General features: G+C 42.3%; 1 protein-coding gene across 2 annotated transcripts in view; it reads left to right on the top strand.

The window, feature by feature from the left end:
* Positions 1-16,212, top strand: part of LOC118962848 (dysferlin-like) — a 37,471-nt gene extending 21,259 nt beyond the window's left edge. Inside the window, exons 7-13 of one of the 2 annotated variants that reach the window (XM_036974670.1) lie at positions 144-173; positions 321-350; positions 498-536; positions 1,798-1,899; positions 8,486-8,647; positions 15,270-15,432; positions 15,617-16,212. In XM_036974670.1, coding sequence (XP_036830565.1) covers positions 144-173; positions 321-350; positions 498-536; positions 1,798-1,899; positions 8,486-8,647; positions 15,270-15,432; positions 15,617-15,792 — 702 coding nt within the window. In that variant the 3' untranslated portion in view covers positions 15,793-16,212. The remainder of the gene's footprint in view (positions 1-143; positions 174-320; positions 351-497; positions 537-1,797; positions 1,900-8,485; positions 8,648-15,269; positions 15,433-15,616) is intronic. The other variant, XM_036974669.1, reaches the window with a different exon arrangement.
* Positions 16,213-22,528: the final 6,316 nt, after the last annotated feature.

Below are 22,528 nucleotides of genomic sequence, written 5' to 3'. Positions count from 1 at the left end.
CTCTCTGTCATCTCTCTGTCATCTCTCTCTCTCTCTCTCTTGTTGTTTCTCTCTCTCTCCTCCCTCTGTCATCTGTCTCTCTCTCTCCTCCCTCTGTCATCTCTCTCTCCTCCCACTGTCATCTTTCTCTCTTGTTCCCAAAGCCCGCTGTTCATCACATCCCTGGACAGGAGGTTAGTCTGATCACCCACACGCGCACGCGCACACACACACACACACACACACACACACACACACACACACACACACACACACACACACACACACACACACACACACACATATATATAAATACATGTCTCTCTCTTGCTCTGTAACAGGGAGACATCCCCCCTCACATTATGGATGAGGTAAGAATGACATTTTCTGACATAATAGTTTAAAATCCTATTGTTATGATTTATGAATAACAAGTGCTATGCATCTCTCCGATCCTTCATCTTCCTCCCTCTCTCCTTCATCTTCCTCCCTCTCTCCTTCATCTTCCTCCCTCTCAGGTCTTTCTCACTGGATTCCTCTCAGAAAACCAGCAATGGGTACACACACACACACACGCATGCACGCACGCATACACATGCACGCACGCACGCACGCACGGACACGCGGACACACACAGGGACACGCACATGGACACACACATGGACACACACATGGACACACACATGGACACACACATGGACACACACATGGACACACACATGGACACACACATGGACACACGGAAACGCACGGAGACACACGGACACACACATGGACACATGCACGGATACATGCACACACAAGGACACACACACACACACGGACACACACACACACACGGACACACAGGAAATAGAGTAGCAACACTAACAGAGTTTACTTGTTGCAGTTTGATGCATCTTCCTCAACAACCCTGTCACAATGTGTAGGTCAATGTCTCATCATCACAGTGTTCATCCACTTCATCCTAATCCTTTCTTCTCAAACTCCACTCCGTGTTTTCTCACTGAACCACCTTGTGTTGATTCATCCTAATCCTTTCTTCTCAAACTCCACTCCGTGTTTTCTCACTGAACCATCTTGTGTTGATTCATCCTAATCCTTTCTTCTCAAACTCCACTCCGTGTTTTCTCACTGAACCATCTTGTGTTGATTGCATGGGCAATTTTGAAATGTCCTCCCATTAGTTTTTGACTGAAATACACCACTGCTGAATGTTTGTCTAATCATGTGCTGATGTTTGTCACATTATCATCACGTTATTGTCACGTTGTTGTCATGTTGTTGTCATGTTGTTGTCATGTTGTTGTCATGTTGTCACGTTATCGTCGGTTGTTGTCATGTTGTTGTCATGTTATTGTCATGTAGTCATGTTGTTGTCATGTTGTTGTCATGTTATTGTCATGTAGTCATGTTGTAGTCATGTTGTTGTCATGTTGTTGTCATGTTGTTGTCATGTTATTGTCGGTTGTTGTCATGTTATCGTCGGTTGTTGTCATGTTGTCATGTTATTGTCATAATGTTGTCATGTTATTGTCATGTTATTGTCATGTTGTCATGTTATTGTCATGTTGTCATGTTATTGTCATGTTGTCATGTTATTGTCATGTTGTCATGTTATTGTCATGTTGTCATGTTATTGTCATGTTGTTGTCATGTTATCGTCACTTCATTTGTCCACTAATATTACTTTAATATCAGCATGTTTAAAATACACACTTATCTCAATGTTTCCCCTTCTGGTGTTGTCTCACATTTTGTCCCCTGTGGATGACCTCACGCCTCTGACCCATCCCTGTCCTGTGTTCTGATTGGCAGCCCAAGGATTCCGACCTGCCGAACCCGCCCCCCCAGAGAGAACCCAACGTCTACATGGTTCCTCAGGGGATCAAACCTGTTCTACAACGTACTGCTGTAGAGGTGCTATTCTACGACAACTGTACAATGCTACTATACTACTGCTAATACTACTACTGTACTATACTACCACTAAAACTACTACTGTACTATACTACCACTAAAACTACTACTGTACTATACTACCACTAAAACTACTACTGTACTATACTACCACTAAAACTACTACTGTACTATACTACCACTAAAACTACTACTGTACTATACTACCACTAAAACTACTACTGTACTATACTACCACTAAAACTACTACTGTACTATACTACCACTAAAACTACTACTGTACTATACTACCGCTAATACTACTACTGTACTATACTACCACTAATACTACTACTGTACTATACTACCACTAAAACTACTACTGTACTATACTACCACTAATACTACTACTGTACTATACTACCACTAAAACTACTACTGTACTATACTACCACTAAAACTACTACTGTACTATACTACCACTAAAACTACTACTGTACTATACTACCGCTAATACTACTACTGTACTATACTACCACTAAAACTACTACTGTACTATACTACCACTAAAACTACTACTGTACTATACTACCGCTAATACTACTACTGTACTATACTACCACTAAAACTACTACTGTACTATACTACCGCTAATACTACTACTGTACTATACTACCACTAAAACTACTACTGTACTATACTACCGCTAATACTACTACTGTACTATACTACCACTAAAACTACTACTGTACTATACTACCGCTAATACTACTACTGTACTATACTACCGCTAATACTACTACTGTACTATACTACTGCTAATACTACTACTGTAACATACTACTACTAATACTGCTACTGTACTATACTACCACTAAAACTACTACTGTACTATACTACTGCTAATACTACTACTGTACCATACTACTACTAATACTACTACTGTACTATACTACCACTAATACTACTACTGTACTATACTACCACTAAAACTACTACTGTACTATACTACTGCTAATACTACTACTGTACTATACTACCACTAATACTACTACTGTACTATACTACCACTAATACTACTACTGTACTATACTACCACTAAAACTACTACTGTACTATACTACCACTAAAACTACTACTGTACTATACTACTACTAATACTACTACTGTACTATACTACTACTAATACTACTACTGTACTATACTACCACTAAAACTACTACTGTACTATACTACTGCTAATACTACTACTGTACTATACTACCACTAATACTACTACTGTACTATACTACCACTAATACTACTACTGTACTATACTACCACTAAAACTACTACTGTACTATACTACCACTAATACTACTACTGTACTATACTACCACTAAAACTACTACTGTACTATACTACCACTAAAACTACTACTGTACTATACTACCACTAAAACTACTACTGTACTATACTACCACTAAAACTACTACTGTACTATACTACCGCTAATACTACTACTGTACTATACTACCACTAAAACTACTACTGTACTATACTACCACTAAAACTACTACTGTACTATACTACCGCTAATACTACTACTGTACTATACTACCACTAAAACTACTACTGTACTATACTACCGCTAATACTACTACTGTACTATACTACCACTAAAACTACTACTGTACTATACTACCGCTAATACTACTACTGTACTATACTACCACTAAAACTACTACTGTACTATACTACCGCTAATACTACTACTGTACTATACTACCACTAAAACTACTACTGTACTATACTACTGCTAATACTACTACTGTACTATACTACCACTAAAACTACTACTGTACTATACTACCGCTAATACTACTACTGTACTATACTACCACTAAAACTACTACTGTACTATACTACCACTAAAACTACTACTGTACTATACTACCACTAATACCACTACTGTACTATACTACCACTAAAACTACTACTGTACTATACTACTTCTAATACTACTACTGTACTATACTACCACTAAAACTACTACTGTACTATACTACCACTAAAACTACTACTGTACTATACTACTGCTAATACTACTACTGTACCATACTACTACTGTACTATACTACCACTAAAACTACTACTGTACTATACTACCGCTAATACTACTACTGTACTATACTACCACTAAAACTACTACTGTACTATACTACTGCTAATACTACTACTGTACTATACTACCACTAAAACTACTACTGTACTATACTACCGCTAAAACTACTACTGTACTATACTACCACTAAAACTACTACTGTACTATACTACTGCTAATACTACTACTGTACTATACTACCACTAAAACTACTACTGTACTATACTACTGCTAATACTACTACTGTACTATACTACCACTAAAACTACTACTGTACTATACTACCGCTAATACTACTACTGTACTATACTACCACTAAAACTACTACTGTACTATACTACTGCTAATACTACTACTGTACTATACTACCACTAAAACTACTACTGTACTATACTACTGCTAATACTACTACTGTACTATACTACCACTAAAACTACTACTGTACTATACTACCGCTAAAACTACTACTGTACCATACTACTACTGTACTATACTACCACTAAAACTACTACTGTACTATACTACTGCTAATACTACTACTGTACCATACTACTACTGTACTATACTACCACTAATACTACTACTGTACCATACTACTACTGTACTATACTACCACTAAAACTACTACTGTACTATACTACTGCTAATACTACTACTGTACCATACTACTACTGTACTATACTACCACTAAAACTACTACTGTACTATACTACCGCTAAAACTACTACTGTACTATACTACTGCTAATACTACTACTGTACCATACTACTACTGTACTATACTACCACTAATACTACTACTGTACCATACTACTACTGTACTATACTACCACTAATACCACTACTGTACTATACTACCGCTAATACTACTACTGTACTATAATACCACTAATACTACTACTGTACCATACTACCACTGTACCATACTACCGCTAATACTACTACTGTATTATACTACCGCTAATACTAGTAATGTACCATACTACTACTGTACCATACTACCGCTAATACTACTACTGTACTATACTACCACTAATACTATTACAGTACCATACTACTACTGTACCATACTACCGCTAATACTACTACTGTACTATACTACCACTAATACTACTACCGTACCATACTACTACTGTACTATACTACTGCTAATACTACTATTGTACGGTGCAACTACTTTTCTATGCTAATATGCTAACACTAATACTACTGCTGTACCATACTACCGCTAATACTACTACTGTACTATACTACTACTGTTCTATACTAACATGCTAACACTAATACTACTACTGTGCTATACTACTACTGTACTATGCTACTGCTAATACTACTACTGTACCATACTACTGTACTATACTACCACTAATACTACTACTGTACCATACTACTACTGTACTATACTACCACTAATACCACTACTGTACTATACTACCGCTAATACTACTACTGTACTATAATACCACTAATACTACTACTGCACCATACTACCACTGTACCATACTACCGCTAATACTACTACTGTATTATACTACCGCTAATACTAGTAATGTACCATACTACTACTGTACCATACTACCGCTAATACTACTACTGTACCATACTACTACTGTACCATACTACCGCTAATACTACTACTGTACTATACTACCACTAATACTACTACCGTACCATACTACTACTGTACTATACTACTGCTAATACTACTATTGTACGGTGCAACTACTTTTCTATGCTGATATGCTAACACTAATACTACTGCTGTACCATACTACCGCTAACACTAGTACTGTACTATACTACTACTGTTCTATACTAATATGCTAACACTAATACTACTACTGTGCTATACTACTACTGTACTATACTGTACTATACTACCACCAATAATACTTCTGTGCTATACTGCTAATCTACTATACTGCTACTAATACGGCTACTGTACTATACTACCACTAATACTTCTACTGTACTATACTGCTACTGTACTATACTGCTGGTACCACTATTGTACTATACAACTACTACTGTACTATACTCCAATTGTATTTTACTATTATACTAATAATAATACTACTACTGCACTATGCTTCTACTGCTGTCATATACTGTTATACTATTACTGCTACTGTAGTACGCCTACTACTAATGCTACTACTGTACTATACTACTATACTACTACTAGTATTACTGCTGTACTATACTACTACTAATACTATACTACCACTAATACTACTGCTGTGCTATACTAATACTAATACTACTGCTGCCATATACTACTATATTACTACAAGTACTACTACTGCCACTGTACTATACTACTACTGCTCTCATATAGCACTATACTGTTACTAATGCTACTACTGTACTACGCTACTGCTAATACTACTACTGTACTATATACTACTACCGCTGTCATATACTACCATTATACACCTACTTGTAACATACTAATATACTATACTACTATGGCGCTATACTACTATAATACTACTAGCACTACTACTGCTGTCTAATAATACTATACTGTCACTAATACTACTACTGTTCTATACTCTACTACCACTATATCACTACTAGTAACCATGCTAATGTACTGTACTACTAGTAATACTACTACTGTGCTCTACTGTACTATACTACTGTACTACTAATACTTCCACTATGCCATACTATAATACTACCGTATTATACTGTCATACTACTACTGTACTATACTGCTACTAATACTACTGCTTTACTATATCGCTATACTACTGCTAATACTACCACGACACTATATTACAACCTCTACTAATACTGTACTATACTACTATACTACTGTATTATACTTCTGCTAATACTCCTGCTGTGCTATACTACTACTGTAATATGACTGCTAAACTACTACTGTACTATACTACTGCTATACTATACTACAACTAATAATACTGCTGTACTACACTGCTACTACCACTACTGTACTATAATATTATATGACTGCTAAACTACTACTGTACTATAATATTATAGTACCAATACTGCTATACTACTGGTACTACTACTAATACTACTATGCTGCTGCTAATACTACTACACTACTGCTACTATACTACTGGTACTACTATACTACTACTGATACTACTATGCTACTATGGGCACTACTATACTGCTGCTAATACTGCTATACTACTACTACCACTACTATACTGCTACTGGTACTACTATACTACTACTGATACTACTATACTACCACTGGTACTACTATACCAGTGCTAATACTACTATACTACTGGTACTACTATATTACTGCTGGTACTACTATACTTGTGCTAATACTACTATACTACTGGTACTACTATACTACTACTTATACTACTACTAATACCACTATACTACTGCTAATTCTACTATACTACTACTGGTTCTACTATACTACTGGTACTAGTATACTACTACTATTCTACTACCAATACTACTACGGGTACTACTGTACCAGTGGTACTACTATACTACTACCACCAATACTGCTATACTACTGCTGGTAGTACTATACTACTGGTACTGCTATACTACTAATACTACCTCTATACTACTGCTAATACTACTATACTGCTACTGGTACTACTATACTACTGCTAATACCACTATACTACTGGTACCACTGCAATACTAATATTAACACTACTATACTCGCACGGGTACTGCTATACTACTACCAATACTACTATGCTACTATGCTACTGCTGGTACTACTATACTACTGTCAATACTGCTATACTACTACTAATACTACTATACTGCTGCTGGTGCTACTATACTACTGGTACTAGTATACGACTGCTATACTACTGCCAATACTACTATACTACTACGGGTACTACTGTACTACTGGCACTACTATACTACTACTAATGCTACTATACTGGTGCTACTATACTACTGGTACTGCTATGCTACTAATAATACTACTATACTTCCATACAGCTGCTGTATTATACTTCAACTGGTAACACTGTTAAAGTACTATACTACTAATAATACTATCGCATTATACTACTATAGTACTGCTACTGTGATATACTATAATACTACCTTATGATACTTATGATACTTATGATATGATACTATACTACTGCTGTACTACACCGCTATACTACTACTGCACTATACTTCTATACCCCTATAATACTTTACTACTATTACTATACTACTACTGCAACATCTACATGGTTCCTCACGGTATCAAACCTGTTCTATATAGGTAACTTAGATACCCTTCTCTCTCTCTCTCTCTCTCTCCATCCATCCCTTTTCCTCTCTCTCTCTCTCTCTTTATCTCTATCTTTATCTCTCTCCCTCTCTCTCCTCTCTCTCTCTCTCTCAATCTCCTTCTCTCTCTCTCTCTCTCTCTCTCTCTCTCTCTCTCTCTCTCTCTCTCTCTCTCTCTCTCTCCATCCATTCTTTCTCCTCTCCTCCTCTCCAGATCTTGGCATGGGGAGTGCGTAACCTGAAGAGCTTCCAGCTAGCTAGCGTTACCTCTCCCAGCCTGCAGGTGGAATGTGGAGGCATCATGGTTCAGTCCTGCGTCATACGATCTACAAAGAAGAAACCCAACTTCGACATCAACACACTCTTAATAGACGTGGTAAGACCTGGTTCCAAACCCTCCACTAGGCTTTAAACCTTACCCACTACCTTCCTCACTAGTCTCTACACTCCTACCCTTCACCCTAGCCCCTTACACACTACCTTCCTCACTAGCCTCTACACTCCTAAACTTAGTTTGACTGAGAACTAGAATCAACAAGAGACTAATGACCTCCCAGTGTTCGATTACAGGAAATAGTGTTACTCAACAATATGTTCATACAGTATGTAGAATCAGTGTTACTCAACAATATTTTCCTACAGTATGTAGAATCAGTGTTACTCAACAATATGTCACTACAGTATGTCAATTTTATTTTTTATTTCACCTTTATTTAACCAGCTAGGCTAGTTGAGAACAAGTTCTCAATTACAACTGTGATCTGGCCAAGATAAAGCAAAGCTGTGTGACAGACAGCAACACAGAGTTACACATGGAGTAAAACAAACATACAATAATACAATAGGAAAAGTCTAAATACAGTGTGTGCAAATGGCGTGAGGTAAGGCAATAAATAGGTCATAGTAGTTACAATTTAGCAAATTAATACTGGAGTGATAGATGTGCAGATGATAATGTATAAGTAGAGATACTGGTGTGCAAAAGAGCAAAAAAGTAAATAAAAACAATATGGGGATGAGGTAGGTAGATTGGGTGGGCTATTTACAGATGGACTATGTACAGCTGCAGCGATCAGTTAGCTGCTCAGATAGCTGATGCTTCAAGTTAGTGAGGGAGATATAAGTCTCCAACTTCAGCGATTTTTGCAATTCGTTCCAGTCATTGGCAGCAGAAAACTGGAAGGAAAGGCGGCCAAAGGAGATGTTGGCTTTGGGGATGAACAGTGAGATATACCTGCTGGAGCACGTGCTATGGGTGGGTGTTGTTATAGTGACCTGTGAGCTAAGATAAGGCGGAGCTTTACCTAGCAAAGACTTATAGATGACCTGGAGCCAGTGGGTCCAGCAACGAATATATATTGCGAGGGCCAGCCGATGAGAGCATACAGGTCGCAGTGGTGGGTAGTATATGTGGCTTTGGTGACAAAACGGATGGCACTGTGATAGACTGCATCCAGTTTGCTGAGTAGAGTGTTGGATGCTATTTTGTAAATTGCATCGCTGAAATCGAGGAACCGTAGGATAGTAAGTTTCATGAGGGAATGTTTGGCAGCATGAGTGAAGGAAGTTTTGTTGCAAAATAGGAAGCCAATTCTAGATTTAATTTTGGATTGGAGATGTTTAATGTGAGTCTGGAAGGAGAGTTTACAGTCTAGCCAGACACCTAGGTATTTGTAGTTGTCCACATATTCTAAGAATCGTCCAGAGTAGTGATGCTAGTCGGGCGGGCAGCGATCGGTTGTAAAAGCATGCAATTAGTTGTACTTGCGTTTAAGAGCAGTTGGAAGCCATGGAAGGAGAGTTGTAATGGCATTGAAGCTCGTTTGGAGGTTAATTAACAGTGTCCAAAGAAGGGCCAGATGTATACAGAATGGTGTCGTCCTCGTGGAGGTGGATCAGGGAATCACCCATAGCAAGAGCGACATTGTTGATATATGCAGAGAAAAGAGCCCGCCCGAGAAATGAACCTTGTGGCACCCCATAGAGACTGCCAGAGGTCCGGACAACAGGCCCTCCGATTTGACACGTTGAACTCTATCTGAGAAGTAGTTGGTGAACCAGGCGAGGCAGTCATTTGAGAAACCAAGGCTGTTGAGTCTGCCAAAAAGATTATGGTGATTGACAGAGTCGAAAGCCTTGGACAGGTCGATGAAGACGGCTGCACAGTACTGTCTTTTATCGATGGCGGTAAAGATATCGTTTAGTACCTTGAGCGTGGCTGAGGTGCACCCATGAGCAGCTCTGAAACCAGATTGCACAGCAGAGAAGTTACGGTGGGATTCGAAATGGTCGGTGATCGGTTTGTTAACTTGGCTTTCGAAGACCTTAGAAAGGCAGGTCAGGATGGATATACAGTTGAAGTCAGAAGTTTACATACACTAAGTTGACTGTGCCTTTAAACAGCTTGGAAAATTCCAGAAAATGATGTCATGGCTTTAGAAGCCTCTGATAGGCTAATTGACATAATTTGAGTCAATTGGAGGTGCACCTGTGGATGTATTTCAAGGCCTACCATCAAACTCATTGAAACTCACTTTGCTTGACATATTGGGAAAATCAAAAGAAATCAGCCAAGACCTCAGAAAAAAACACCTGAAGGTACCACGTTCATCTGTACAAACAATAGTACGCAAGTATAAACACCATGGGACCACGCAGCCGTCATACCGCTCAGGAAGGAGACGCGTTCTGTCTCCTGGAGATGAACGTACTTTGGTGCGAAAAGTGAAAATCAATCCCAGAACAACCTCAATGGACCTTGTGAAGATGCTGGAGGAAACACGTACAAAAGTATCTATATCCACAGTAAAACGAGTCCTATATCGACATAACCTGCAATAGGTCAGAGAGTGACAAGGTGATGTTCTAGTCTAGAATTTCTATGTTGGTGTGAGTATGGTTCCCAAATGGAGCTGGTGATCGCTGCCTCTAATTGGGGATCTTTTCCCACCTGTGAGATATTGTTTCCTTTTGGTTTAGTGCCTATGTGCGCTACGAACTTCACGTTAATTTATTCTTTGTTGTTTAAAAAAAAAAAAATCTCTATCCACAGTAAAATGAGTCCTATATCGACATAACCTGAAAGGCCGCTCAGCAAGGAAGAAGCCACTGCTCCAGAACTGGCATAAAAACCAAGATTACGGTTTGCAACTGCACATGGGGACAAAGATCGTAGTTTTTGGAGAAATGTCCTCTGGTCTGATGACACAAAAATAGACCTGCTTGGTCATAATGATCATCATTATGTTTGGAGGAAAAAGGAGGAGGCTTGCAAGCCGAAGAACACCATCCCAACTGTAAAGCACGTTGGTGGCAGCATCATGTTGTGGGGGCGCTTTGCTGCAGGAGGGACTGGTGCACTTCACAAAATAGATGGCATCATGAGGGTGGAAGATTATGTGGCTATATTGAAGCAACAGCTAAAGACATCAGTTAAAACTTGGTCGCAAATGGGTCTTCCAAATGGACGATGGCCCCAAGCAGACTTCCAAAGTTGTGGCAAAATGGCTTAAGGACAACAAAGTCAAGGTATTGGAGTGACCATCACAAAGCCCTGACCTCAATCCCATAGAACATGTTTGGGCAGAACTGAAAAAAGCGTGTGCGATCAAGAAGGCCTACAAACCTGACTCAGTTGCACCAGCTCTGTCAGGAGGAATGGGCCAACATTCCCCCAACTTATTGTGGGAAGCTTGTGGAAGGCTACCAGAAACATTTGACCCAAGTTAAACAATTTAAAGGCAATGCTACCAAATACTAACTGAGTGTATGTAAACTTCTGACCCACTGGGAATTTGGTGAAAGAAAGAAAAGCTGAAATAATTAGTTCTCTACTATTATTCTGACATTTCACATTCTTAAAATAAAGTGGTGGTCTTAACTGACCTAAGAAATATACTTTTTACTAGGATTAAATGTCAGGACCTGTGAAAAACTGAATTGAAATGTATTTGGCTAAGTTGTATGTAAACTTCCGACTTCAACTGTGGGTCTAGAGTGTCACCCCCTTTGAAGAGGGGAAGACCACGGTAGCTTTCCAGTCTTTTGGGATCTGGGACGATATGAAAGAGAGGTTGAACAGACTGGTAATAGGGGTTGCAACAATGGCAGTAGATAATTTTAGAAAGAGGGTGTCCAGATTGTCTAGCCCCGCTGATTTGTACGGGTCCAGGCTTTGCAGCTCTTTCAAGAACATCCGCTATCTAGATTTGGGTGAAGGAGAAGCTGGGGAGGTTTAGGCAAGTAGCTATGGGGAGTGCTGAGCTGTTGGCCGGGATTGGGGTAGCCAGGAGGAAAGCATTTGCAAGCCGTCGAGAAATGCTACTTGAAATTCTCGATTATCGCGGATTTATCGGTGGTGACAGTGTTTCCTAGCCTCAGAGCAATGGACGGATGGGAGGAGGTGCTCGTGTTCTCCATGGACTTTACAGTGTCCCAAAACTTTTTGGAATTAGAGCTGCAGGATGCACATTTCTGTTTGAAAAAGCTAGCCTTTGCTTTCCCAACTGACTGCGTGTATTGGTTCCTGACTTCCCTGAAAAGTTGCATATCGCTGGGACTATTCGATTCTAGTGCAGTCTGCCACAGAATGTTTTTTTGTGACAATAGATGTCATCATTCACCAGAACAGAGAGAGAGAGAGATTGAATGTCTATGGGCAACACAGTGCTAAGGTTTTGACCAGAGCCCTGTGTAGAGAATAAGTTGTCATTTGGGACACAGTCCTCATCAGGCAGAGAGACCCACCCTAACAGTCCTCATCAGGCAGAGAGACCCTCCATAACAGTCCTCATCAGGCAGAGAGACCCTCCCTAACAGTCCTCATCAGGCAGAGAGAGGCCCTCCGTAACGGTCCTCATCAGGCAGAGAGATCCTCCATAACAGTCCTCATCAGGCAGAGAGAGACCCTCCATAACAGTCCTCATCAGGCAGAGAGAGACCCTCCGTAACAGTCCTCATCAGGCAGAGAGACCCTCCCTAACAGTCCTCTTCAGGCAGAGAGAGACCCTCCCTAACAGTCCTCATCAGGCAGAGAGACCCTCCGTAACAGTCCTCTTCAGGCAGAGAGAGACCCTCCCTAACAGTCCTCATCAGGCAGAGAGACCCTCCGCAACAGTCCTCATCAGGCAGAGAGAGACCCTCCGTAACGGTCCTCATTCCTCCGGCTCCGTCTCTAACGAGGTCCTCTATGATGTGGTTTCATTCAGAGTTTGATCTTAATCAACTAACCACAATAGACAGACTTCATTCACTCAGTACTTCTAATTTATCAAATCACATTTTATTTGTCACATGCGCCGAAACCAACAATGCAGTTTTAAAAAAATAAATAAATAAGAATAACAAATAATGAAAGAGAATGGTGTAAGGTATCTGTTTGACCAATAGGAATGATCCTGAGGACTTCCAACACCACATGTACAGAGTACAGCCGTACAATTACCGTTGAAACAAGCTAAACTTATTTTAATAAAGGCCATCTCAAAAAAAGTATCTTATCTGTGCCCTTCTCACTTCATTCTCAGCCAGCAGCACATACTCTGACTCAGTTTGCCCAAAACATCTCCCTCCGAAAGGTCAGGCGTGGTGATGAGGATGCTCGTCCTGGATGAGTCCGCATGGAGCTGTGTAGATAACGTAAACAACATTGTTTAATAACATTTCCAGTCTTAGACATGTGATCACGTGTTCCTGGGCTGGCTGAGCGTACTGATGTTCTGTTTAGACAGTTACACAGCATATCAAATCTGAGGGGGATCCCTGTCTCCCCTCTCACTCTCAATCCCCGTCTCCCCTCTCACTCTCAATCCCCGTCTCCCCTCTCACTCTCAATCCCTGTCTCCCCTCTTACTCTCAATCCCTGTCTCCCCTCTCACTCTCAATCCCCGTCTCCCCTCTCACTCTCAATCCCCGTCTCACATCTCTCAATCCCTGTCTCCCCTCTCATTCTCAATCCCCGTCTCCCCTCTCATTCTCAATCCCTGTCTCCCCTCTCAATCCCCTCTCACTCTCAATCCCTGTCTCCCTTCTCAATCCCTGTCTCCCCTCTCACTCTCAATCCCTGTCTCCCCTCTCAATCCCCTCTCACTCTCAATCCCTGTCTCCCTTCTCAATCCCTGTCTCCCCTCTAAATCCCCTCTCACTCTCAATCCCTGTCTCCCCTCTCAATCCCTGTCTCCCCTCTCAATCCCCTCTCACTCTCAATCCCTGTCTCCCCTCTCAATCCCTGTCTCCCCTCTCAATCCCTGTCTCCCCTCTCAATCCCTGTCTCCCCTCTCAATCCCCTCTCACTCTCAATCCCCTCTCACTCTCAATCCCTGTCTCCCCTCTCAATCCCTGTCTCCCCTCTCAATCCCCTCTCACTCTCAATCCCTGTCTCCCCTCTCAATCCCTGTCTCTCCTCTCAATCCCTGTCTCCCCTCTCAATCCCTGTCTCCCCTCTCAATCCCCTCTCACTCTCAATCCCTGTCTCCCCTCTCAATCCCTGTCTCCCCTCTCAATCCCTGTCTCCTCTCTCAATTGACCATCTCTTCACCTTGATGTTTCCCACCTCCTCCCCTTCCGCTCTCCTTCTCTCTCCTCCTCTCTCCTTCTCTCCCATCCTCCCTCTTCCTCCCCTCTTCTCCTCCTTCCTCCCCTCTTCTCCTCCCTCCTCCCCTCTTCTCCTCCCTCCTCTCTCCTCCTCTCTCCTTCTCTCCTCCTCCCTCTTCCTCCCTCCTCCTCCCTCTTCCTCCCTCCTCCCCTCTTCTACTCCCTCCTCCCCTCTCCTCCTCCCTCTTCCACCCTCCTCCCCTCTTCCTCCCTCCTCCCCTCTCCTCCTCCCTCCTCCTCTCTCTCTCCTCCTCTCTCCTCCTCCCTCATCCTCTCTCCTCCTCCCTCCTCCTCTCCCCTACTCTCTCCTCCTCTCACATCCTCCTCTGTCCTCCTCCCTCCTCTTCTCTCCTCCTCTCTCCTCCTCTCTCACCCTCCTCTCCCCTCCTCTCTCCTCTTCTCTCCAGAGACTGCCCTGTGAGGAGCTTTATATGCCACCTATCATTCTGAAGATCATTGACAACAGACAGTTTGGGAGGAAGCCGGTGGTGGGACAGTGTACAATCAGGAACCTGGAGGACTATCGCTGTACCCCTGAGGAAGAGGGGGAGGAGGAAGAGGACGAGCTTGGTAAGAGAGGGATAGAGAGAGGAGGGAGGGGGCTGGAGGAAGAAGAGATGAAAGGGAGTACGTTGAGTTACTGGCTGTAAAGAAAATATGTTGTTTGTTGATAAAAGAAGGTACATAAAACATATCACTGTCCTGGAAACGTCACGTGGACCGTTACGAACCTTCTGCTGTGTGTGTTATTCAGAGGAGGTTGTCCAGACGCCTCGTGACGATGTTCTGATCGACATCGATGACAAGGAACCCCTCATCACCTCACAGGTAGGCTCTGTCACCTTTCAACCAGCCAATCGATTGATCAATCAGTCAATCAAACAACAAGTCAACCAACTGATCAATCAATCAATGAATTCAACTTCATGAGCATTTCACACAAGGTAAAAAAAACCAAAAAAACAAACAGGAGAAGATGACGGTGGGCATTGATCTTTCTCCAGCATGTACCTTTGACCTGTGTGAGTGTTGATTGGTGGAGAAAGATCAGACAATTAACACAGAGTATGGACGTGATACTCCAATAACGTAAAGAAAATTGAAAATGTTCATTTAAATTCAATGCAAAAATCGCATTGCACTGTGAGCTATATAGAACCTACTCCCATGCCCCACCCCCTGACCTCTAGCCTGACCCTGAGCTCAGTCATCTCCATGACCCTGGTCCTATATCTCCATGACCCCTGGTCCTATATCTCCATGACCCTGGTCCTATATCTCCATGACCCTACAGGGCTGGGTACAGGGTTGGGTACAGGGTTGGGTAAAGGGCAGGGTACAGGGTTGGGTACAGGGCTGGATAGAGGGCTGGGTACAGGTTTAGGTAAAGGGTTGGGTACAGGGCTAGGTGCAGGGCTGGGTAGAGGGCTAGGTACAGGGTTGGGTACAGGGTTGGGTACAGGGCTGGGTACAGGGCTGGGTACAGGGTTGGGTAAAGGGCAGGGTACAGGGCTGCATATAGGGTTGGGTACAGGGTTGGGTAGAGGGCTGGGTACAGGGCTGGGTACAGTGCTGGATAGAGGGTTGGGTAGAGGGCTGGGTACATGGTTGGATACAGGGTTGGGTACAGGGCTGGGTACAGGGTGGGTCCAGGGCTGGATAGAGGGCTGGGTACAGGGTTGGGTAAAGGGCTAGCTACAGGGTTGTGTACAGGGCTGGGTACAGGGCTGGGTACAGGGTTGTGTACAGGTTGGGTTACAGGGCTGGGTTACAGGGCTGGGTTACAGGGCTGGGTTACAGGGTTGGGAACAGGGTTGGGTACAGGGTTGGGTACAGGGCTGGGTACAGGGCTCCGCTGGTAGATATACCCTCCTCTGGTATATAGACACTCCTCTGGTAGATAGACACTCCTCTGGTAGATAGACACTCCTCTGGTAGATAGACCTTCCTCTGGTAGATAGACCCTCGTCTGGTAGATAGACCCTCCTCTGGTATATAGACCCTCCTCTGGTATATAGACCCTCCTCTGGTATAATAGACCCTCCTCTAGTATATAGACCCTCCTCTGGTAGATAGACCCTCCTCTGGTATATAGACCCTCCTCTGGTAGATATACCCTCTGGTAGATAGACCCTCCTCTGGTATATAGACCCTCTGATATATTAGACCTCTGGTAGATAGACCCTCCTCTGGTAGATAGACCCTCTGGTATATAGACCCTCCTCTGGTAGATATACCCTCTGGTAGATAGACCCTCCTCTGGTAGATAGACCCTCTGGTAGATAGACCCTCCTCTGGTAGATATACCCTCCTCTGGTAGATAGACCCTCCTCTGGTAGATAGACCCTCCTCTGGTAGATAGACCCTCCTCTGGTATTTCACCCTTGACTTAGTGGCCAGACAGCTGGGGTATTCTAGTGGCAAGAAACTGAGTTTGGCAGGCCTGGAAGTGAACATGGAGTCTTGTTCTCTGAAAAGCGACCAGCTCATTGGATGGAAAGTCAGAACAGAGGGTAACCACCAGAGATATCGCCAATTCCCCAGCGTGACGACCTACTAAAATACAAACAATATAGGGAATGTCAGAAGAGGAAAGAAAAGGAGAGATTTGGGAGAATAAAATAAGAGATTTGGGAGGGATTAAGGAGATTGGAAAATGGTTTCCATGTTCCAGTTGTAACCCTCCTGTCTCTGTGTGTTTAAGTCATTGGATAAAGGGAAGAAAGAACGGATGAGGAGAGGGAGAAGGAGAGATAGGGGGAGAGGAGAGGGGAGAGACAGGGGAGAGGGAATAGAGAGAGAGAGGGAAGAGAAGAGAGAGAAAGAGAGAGGGGAGAGGGAAGAGAGGAGAGATAGAGGAAGGAGAGACGGAGAAGAGAAAGAGAGAGAGGGAAGACAGGCGATAGAAAGAGAGAGAGGGAAGATAGGAGAGAGAAAGGAGAGACGGGGGAGAGAAAGAGAGAGAGGGGAGAAGGAGAGAGAAAGAGAGAGTGGGGAGAGGGAAGAGAGAAGGAAAGAGAAAGAGAGAGGGGAGAGGGAAAGAGCGAGGGGAGAGAGAAAAAGAGAGGGGGAGAGGGAGAGAAGGAGAGAGAAGAGAGAGGGAAGAGAGGAGAGAGAAAGAGAAAGAGAGGCGAGATGGAAGAGAGAAGGAAAGAGAAAGAGAGAGAGGGAGAGAAAGAGAGAGAGAGAGGGGAGAGGGGAGAGAAAGAGAGAGGGGAAGAGAGAAAGAGAGAGAAAGAGAGAGAGGGGAAAAGGAAGAGATAAGGAAAGAGAAAGAGAGAGAGGGGAGAGGGAAGAGAGAGGGGAGAAACGGAGAGAGAAAGAGAGAGAGGGAAGAGAGATAATGGAGAAAGAGAGAGGGGGAGAGGGAAGAGCGAAGGAAAGAGAAAGAGAGAGAGGGGAGAGGGAAGAGAGAGGGGAGAAGGAGAGAGAAAGAGCGAGAGTGGGGAGAGGGAAGAGAGAAGGAGAGAGAAAGAGAGGGAGAGGGAAGAGAGAAGGAAAGAGAAAGAGAGAGAGGGGAGAGAAAGAGAGAGAGGGGAGAGGAGAGAGGGAAGAGAGAAGGAGAGAGAAAGAGAGAGAAAGAGAGAGAGGGGAGAGAGAGAGAGAGGGGAGAGTGGAGAGAAAGAGAGAGAGGGGAAGAGAGAAGGAAAGAGAAAGAGAGAGAGGGGAGAGGGAAGAGAGAAGGAAAGAGAAAGAGAGAGAGGGGAGAGAAAGAGGGGGAGAGAAAGTGAGAGGGAAGAGAGAAGGAAAGAGAAAGAGAGAGAGAGGGGAGAGAAATAGAGAGAGAGGGGAGAGAAAGAGAGAGAGAGGGGAGAGGAAGAGAGAAGGAAAGAGAAAGAGAGAGGGGAGAGAGAGAGGGGAGAGAAATAGAGAGAGAGGGGACGAAGAAGAGAGAAGGAAATGGAAAGAGAGAGACGGAAGAGAGAAGGAAGAGAGAGGGAGGGGAGAGGGGAGAGAAAGAGAGAGAGAGAAGAGAGAGAGAGAGAGGGGAGAGGGGAGAGAAAGAGAGAGAGGGAAGAGAGAAGGAAAGAGAAAGAGGGAAGAGAGAAGGAAAGAGAAAGAGGAAGAGGGAAGAGAGAAGGAAAGAGAAAGAGGAAGAGGGAAGAGAGAAGGAAAGAGAAAGAGAGAGAGGGAAGAGAGAGGGGGAGAGTTTTAATGAGTGGAGACGACCTCGAGTCTTGCGGTTTTTACAATGACCACCATCTGCAGAAATGTGGGGCTGCATCATCATTGTTGGAGCGTATTTAGTTACGCTCCTGTTTGTACACACACACACACACACACACACACAAAAAAATATGGCACTCACACATTTTCCTCTAGCCTTGTCACGTTTTCCTTCAAACTGATCTCCCATACAGACCATTGAGACAACTAAGACGCTGGCCGGTTTTTAGTTTTTAGTTCCCTGACAAAGGACCGAGCAGGAGAGGAAAGGTTTCGAGAGCAGTAGTAGGGTTCACATAGGAGTAAGACATTATGATAACCAACCACTGACAAGGCTTTACCCTGTACCTCTTAGTTTCATATGGTTAGTTAACACAACAGCAGTCTCCTAATTTCATATGGTTAGTTGTCTCCTTGTTTCATATGATTAGTTGTCTCCTAGTTTCATATGGTTAGTTAACACAACATCAGTCTCCTAGTTTCATATGGTTAGTTGTCTCCTTGTTTCATATGATTAGTTGTCTCCTAGTTTCATATGGTTAGTTAACACAGCAGCAGTCTCCTAGTTTCATATGGTTAGTTGTCTCCTTGTTTCATATGGTTAGTTAACACAACAGCAGTCTCCTAGTTTCATATGGTTAGTTGTCTCCTTGTTTCATATGGTTAGTTAACACAACAGCAGTCTCCTAGTTTCATATGGTTAGTTGTCTCCTTGTTTCATATGATTAGTTGTCTCCTAGTTTCATATGATTAGTTGTCTCCTTGTTTCATATGGTTAGTTAACACAGCAGCAGTCTCCTAGTTTCATATGGTTAGTTGTCTCCTTGTTTCATATGATTAGTTGTCTCCTAGTTTCATATGGTTAGTTAACACAACAGCAGTGTCCTAGTTTCATATGGTTAGTTGTCTCCTTGTTTCATATGGTTAGTTAACACAACAGCAGTCTCCTAGTTTCATATGGTTAGTTGTCTCCTTGTTTCATATGGTTAGTTAACACAACAGCAGTCTCCTAGTTTCATATGGTTAGTTGTCTCCTTGTTTCATATGATTAGTTGTCTCCTAGTTTCATATGATTAGTTGTCTCCTAGTTTCATATGGTTAGTTAACACAACAGCAGTGTCCTAGTTTCATATGATTAGTTAACACAACAGCAGTCTAAACTATTATTTTCTTATGGTTAATTAACAGAAGACAAGTCAGAGCCAGATTACTGAAGGTAAGTACATTATTTACCTTCGGAGGTGAATGTGTCAAACCAGTTTTTGTGATAAAAGCGTGTTGTTGTTGGTCACTCTACTCAGTAAACAACCGCATGGTATTTTATCACTGTAATATCTACTGGTAATTGGACAGTGCAGTTAGATTCACAATAACTGAAGCTTTCTGCCATATCAGACTAACGATCCTTGGTATGACCTTCTTAAAACAATTCCAAATGCATTCAGAAAGTATTCAGACCCCTAGACTTTTCCCACTTTTTAAAACATGTTTTGACTTATTCTAAATGGATAAACGTTTTTGCAAATAAGAAATTGAAATATCACATTTAAATAAGTTTTTCAGACCCTTTACTCAGTACTTTGTTGAAGCATCTTTGGCAGCGATTACAATCCTAGAGTCTTCGTGGGTATGACTCTACACATTCTGCACACCTGTATTTGGGGATTTTCTCCCATTCTTCTCTGCAGATCCTCTCAAACTGTCAGGTTGGATGGGGAGCGTCGCTGCACAGCTATTTTCAGGTCTCTCCAGAGATGTTTGATCAGGTTCAAGTCTGAGTTCTGGCTGGACCATTCAAGACATTTAGAGACTTGTCCCGAAGCCACCCCTGCGTTATCTTGGCTGTGCGCTTGGGGTCATTGTCCTGTCGGAAGGTGAACCTTCACCCCTGTCAGAGGTCCTGAGGAGCTCTGGAGCAGGTTTTCATCAAGGATATCTCTGTTCCATCAAGGATATCTCTGTTTCATCAAGGATCTCTGTTTCATCAAGGATATCTCTGTTTCATCAAGGATATCTCTGTTTCATCAAGGATATCTCTGTTTCATCAAGGATATCTCTGTTTCATCAAGGATCTCTGTTCCAACAAGGATATCTCTGTTTCATCAAGGATATCTCTGTTCCATCAAGGATCTCTGTTCCATCAAGGATATCTCTGTTTCATCAAGGATATCTCTGTTTCATCAAGGATATCTCTGTTTCATCAAGGATCTCTGTTCCATCAAGGATATCTCTGTTTCATCAAGGATATCTCTGTTTCATCAAGGATCTCTGTTCCATCAAGGATATCTCTGTTTCATCAAGGATATCTCTGTTTCATCAAGGATCTCTGTTCCATCAAGGATATCTCTGTTCCATCAAGGATATCTCTGTTTCATCAAGGATCTCTGTTTCATCAAGGATCTCTGTTTCATCAAGGATCTCTCTGTTTCATCAAGGATCTCTCTGTTTCATCAAGGACCTTTCTGTTTCATCAAGGATCTCTCTGTTTCATCAAGGATATCTCTGTTTCATCAAGGATATCTCTGTTTCATCAAGGATCTCTCTGTTTCATCAAGGATATCTCTGTTTCATCAAGGACCTCTCTGTTTCATCAAGGATCTCTCTGTACTTTGCTCCGTTCATCTTTCTCATCTGTGTCTGAATACTGATGTATAAATAAGGAGTATAATAGTATTTTTTTTTATACATTTGCATTAATTGTAATTGTGTGTAGATTGATGAGGACATTTTGTTATTTAAAATCCATTTTAGAATAAGGCTGTAACGTAACAAAATGTGGATTAATGTCAAGAGGTCTGAATACTTAGCAGCTTAGTAAAAATGCATCGTTTGAGGCCTGCAGCCACATGGAGACCCGAGGAAACCAGTGCGTATAAGTAGACCTGTCTGAACTAAGAGCCAGAGGGTTTCTCACCAAGGGACCGGTTTAATAGGACAAAAATGCGCTGTCATCAAACTCTGGCTTTGGGGTTGTGGGACCCAAAATACTATAAAAACATTTGTTTGTTTTTGTTTAATGCATCGTTCCAATGCTCAGTTCTACCAACGTCTGATTTCAACATGTTAACAAAAATAAATACATGATGCATAGGATAGTATTTTATATATATATATATATACACACCCTCTCTCCTCTCTCTGTCTCTCTCTCTCTCTCTCTCTCTCTCTCTCTGTCTCTCTCTCTCTCTCTCTCTCTCTCTCTCTCTCTCTCTCTCTCTGTTTCTCTCTCTCTCTCTCTCTCTCTCTGTTTCTCTCTCTCTCTCTCTCTCTCTCTCTCTCTTCTCTCTCCTCTCTCCTCTCTCTCTCTCTCTCTCTCTGTTTCTCTCTTCTCTCTCTCTCTCTCTCTCTCTGTCTCTCTGTCTCTCTCTCTCTCCTCTCTCCTCTCTCTCTCTCTCTCCCCCTCTCCCTCCCTCCTGGGACCACAGGAAGCAGGGAAAGCAGGAACATGTGATCCTATCCCTACTGTTTGGATGATAAGTTATACGCTGGACTGTGTGTG

Source organism: Oncorhynchus mykiss, unplaced genomic scaffold, assembly GCF_013265735.2.
Source record: "Oncorhynchus mykiss isolate Arlee unplaced genomic scaffold, USDA_OmykA_1.1 un_scaffold_807, whole genome shotgun sequence".
NCBI classification, from domain to species: domain Eukaryota; kingdom Metazoa; phylum Chordata; class Actinopteri; order Salmoniformes; family Salmonidae; genus Oncorhynchus; species Oncorhynchus mykiss.
This window is presented reverse-complemented; position numbering and strand designations above follow the sequence as displayed.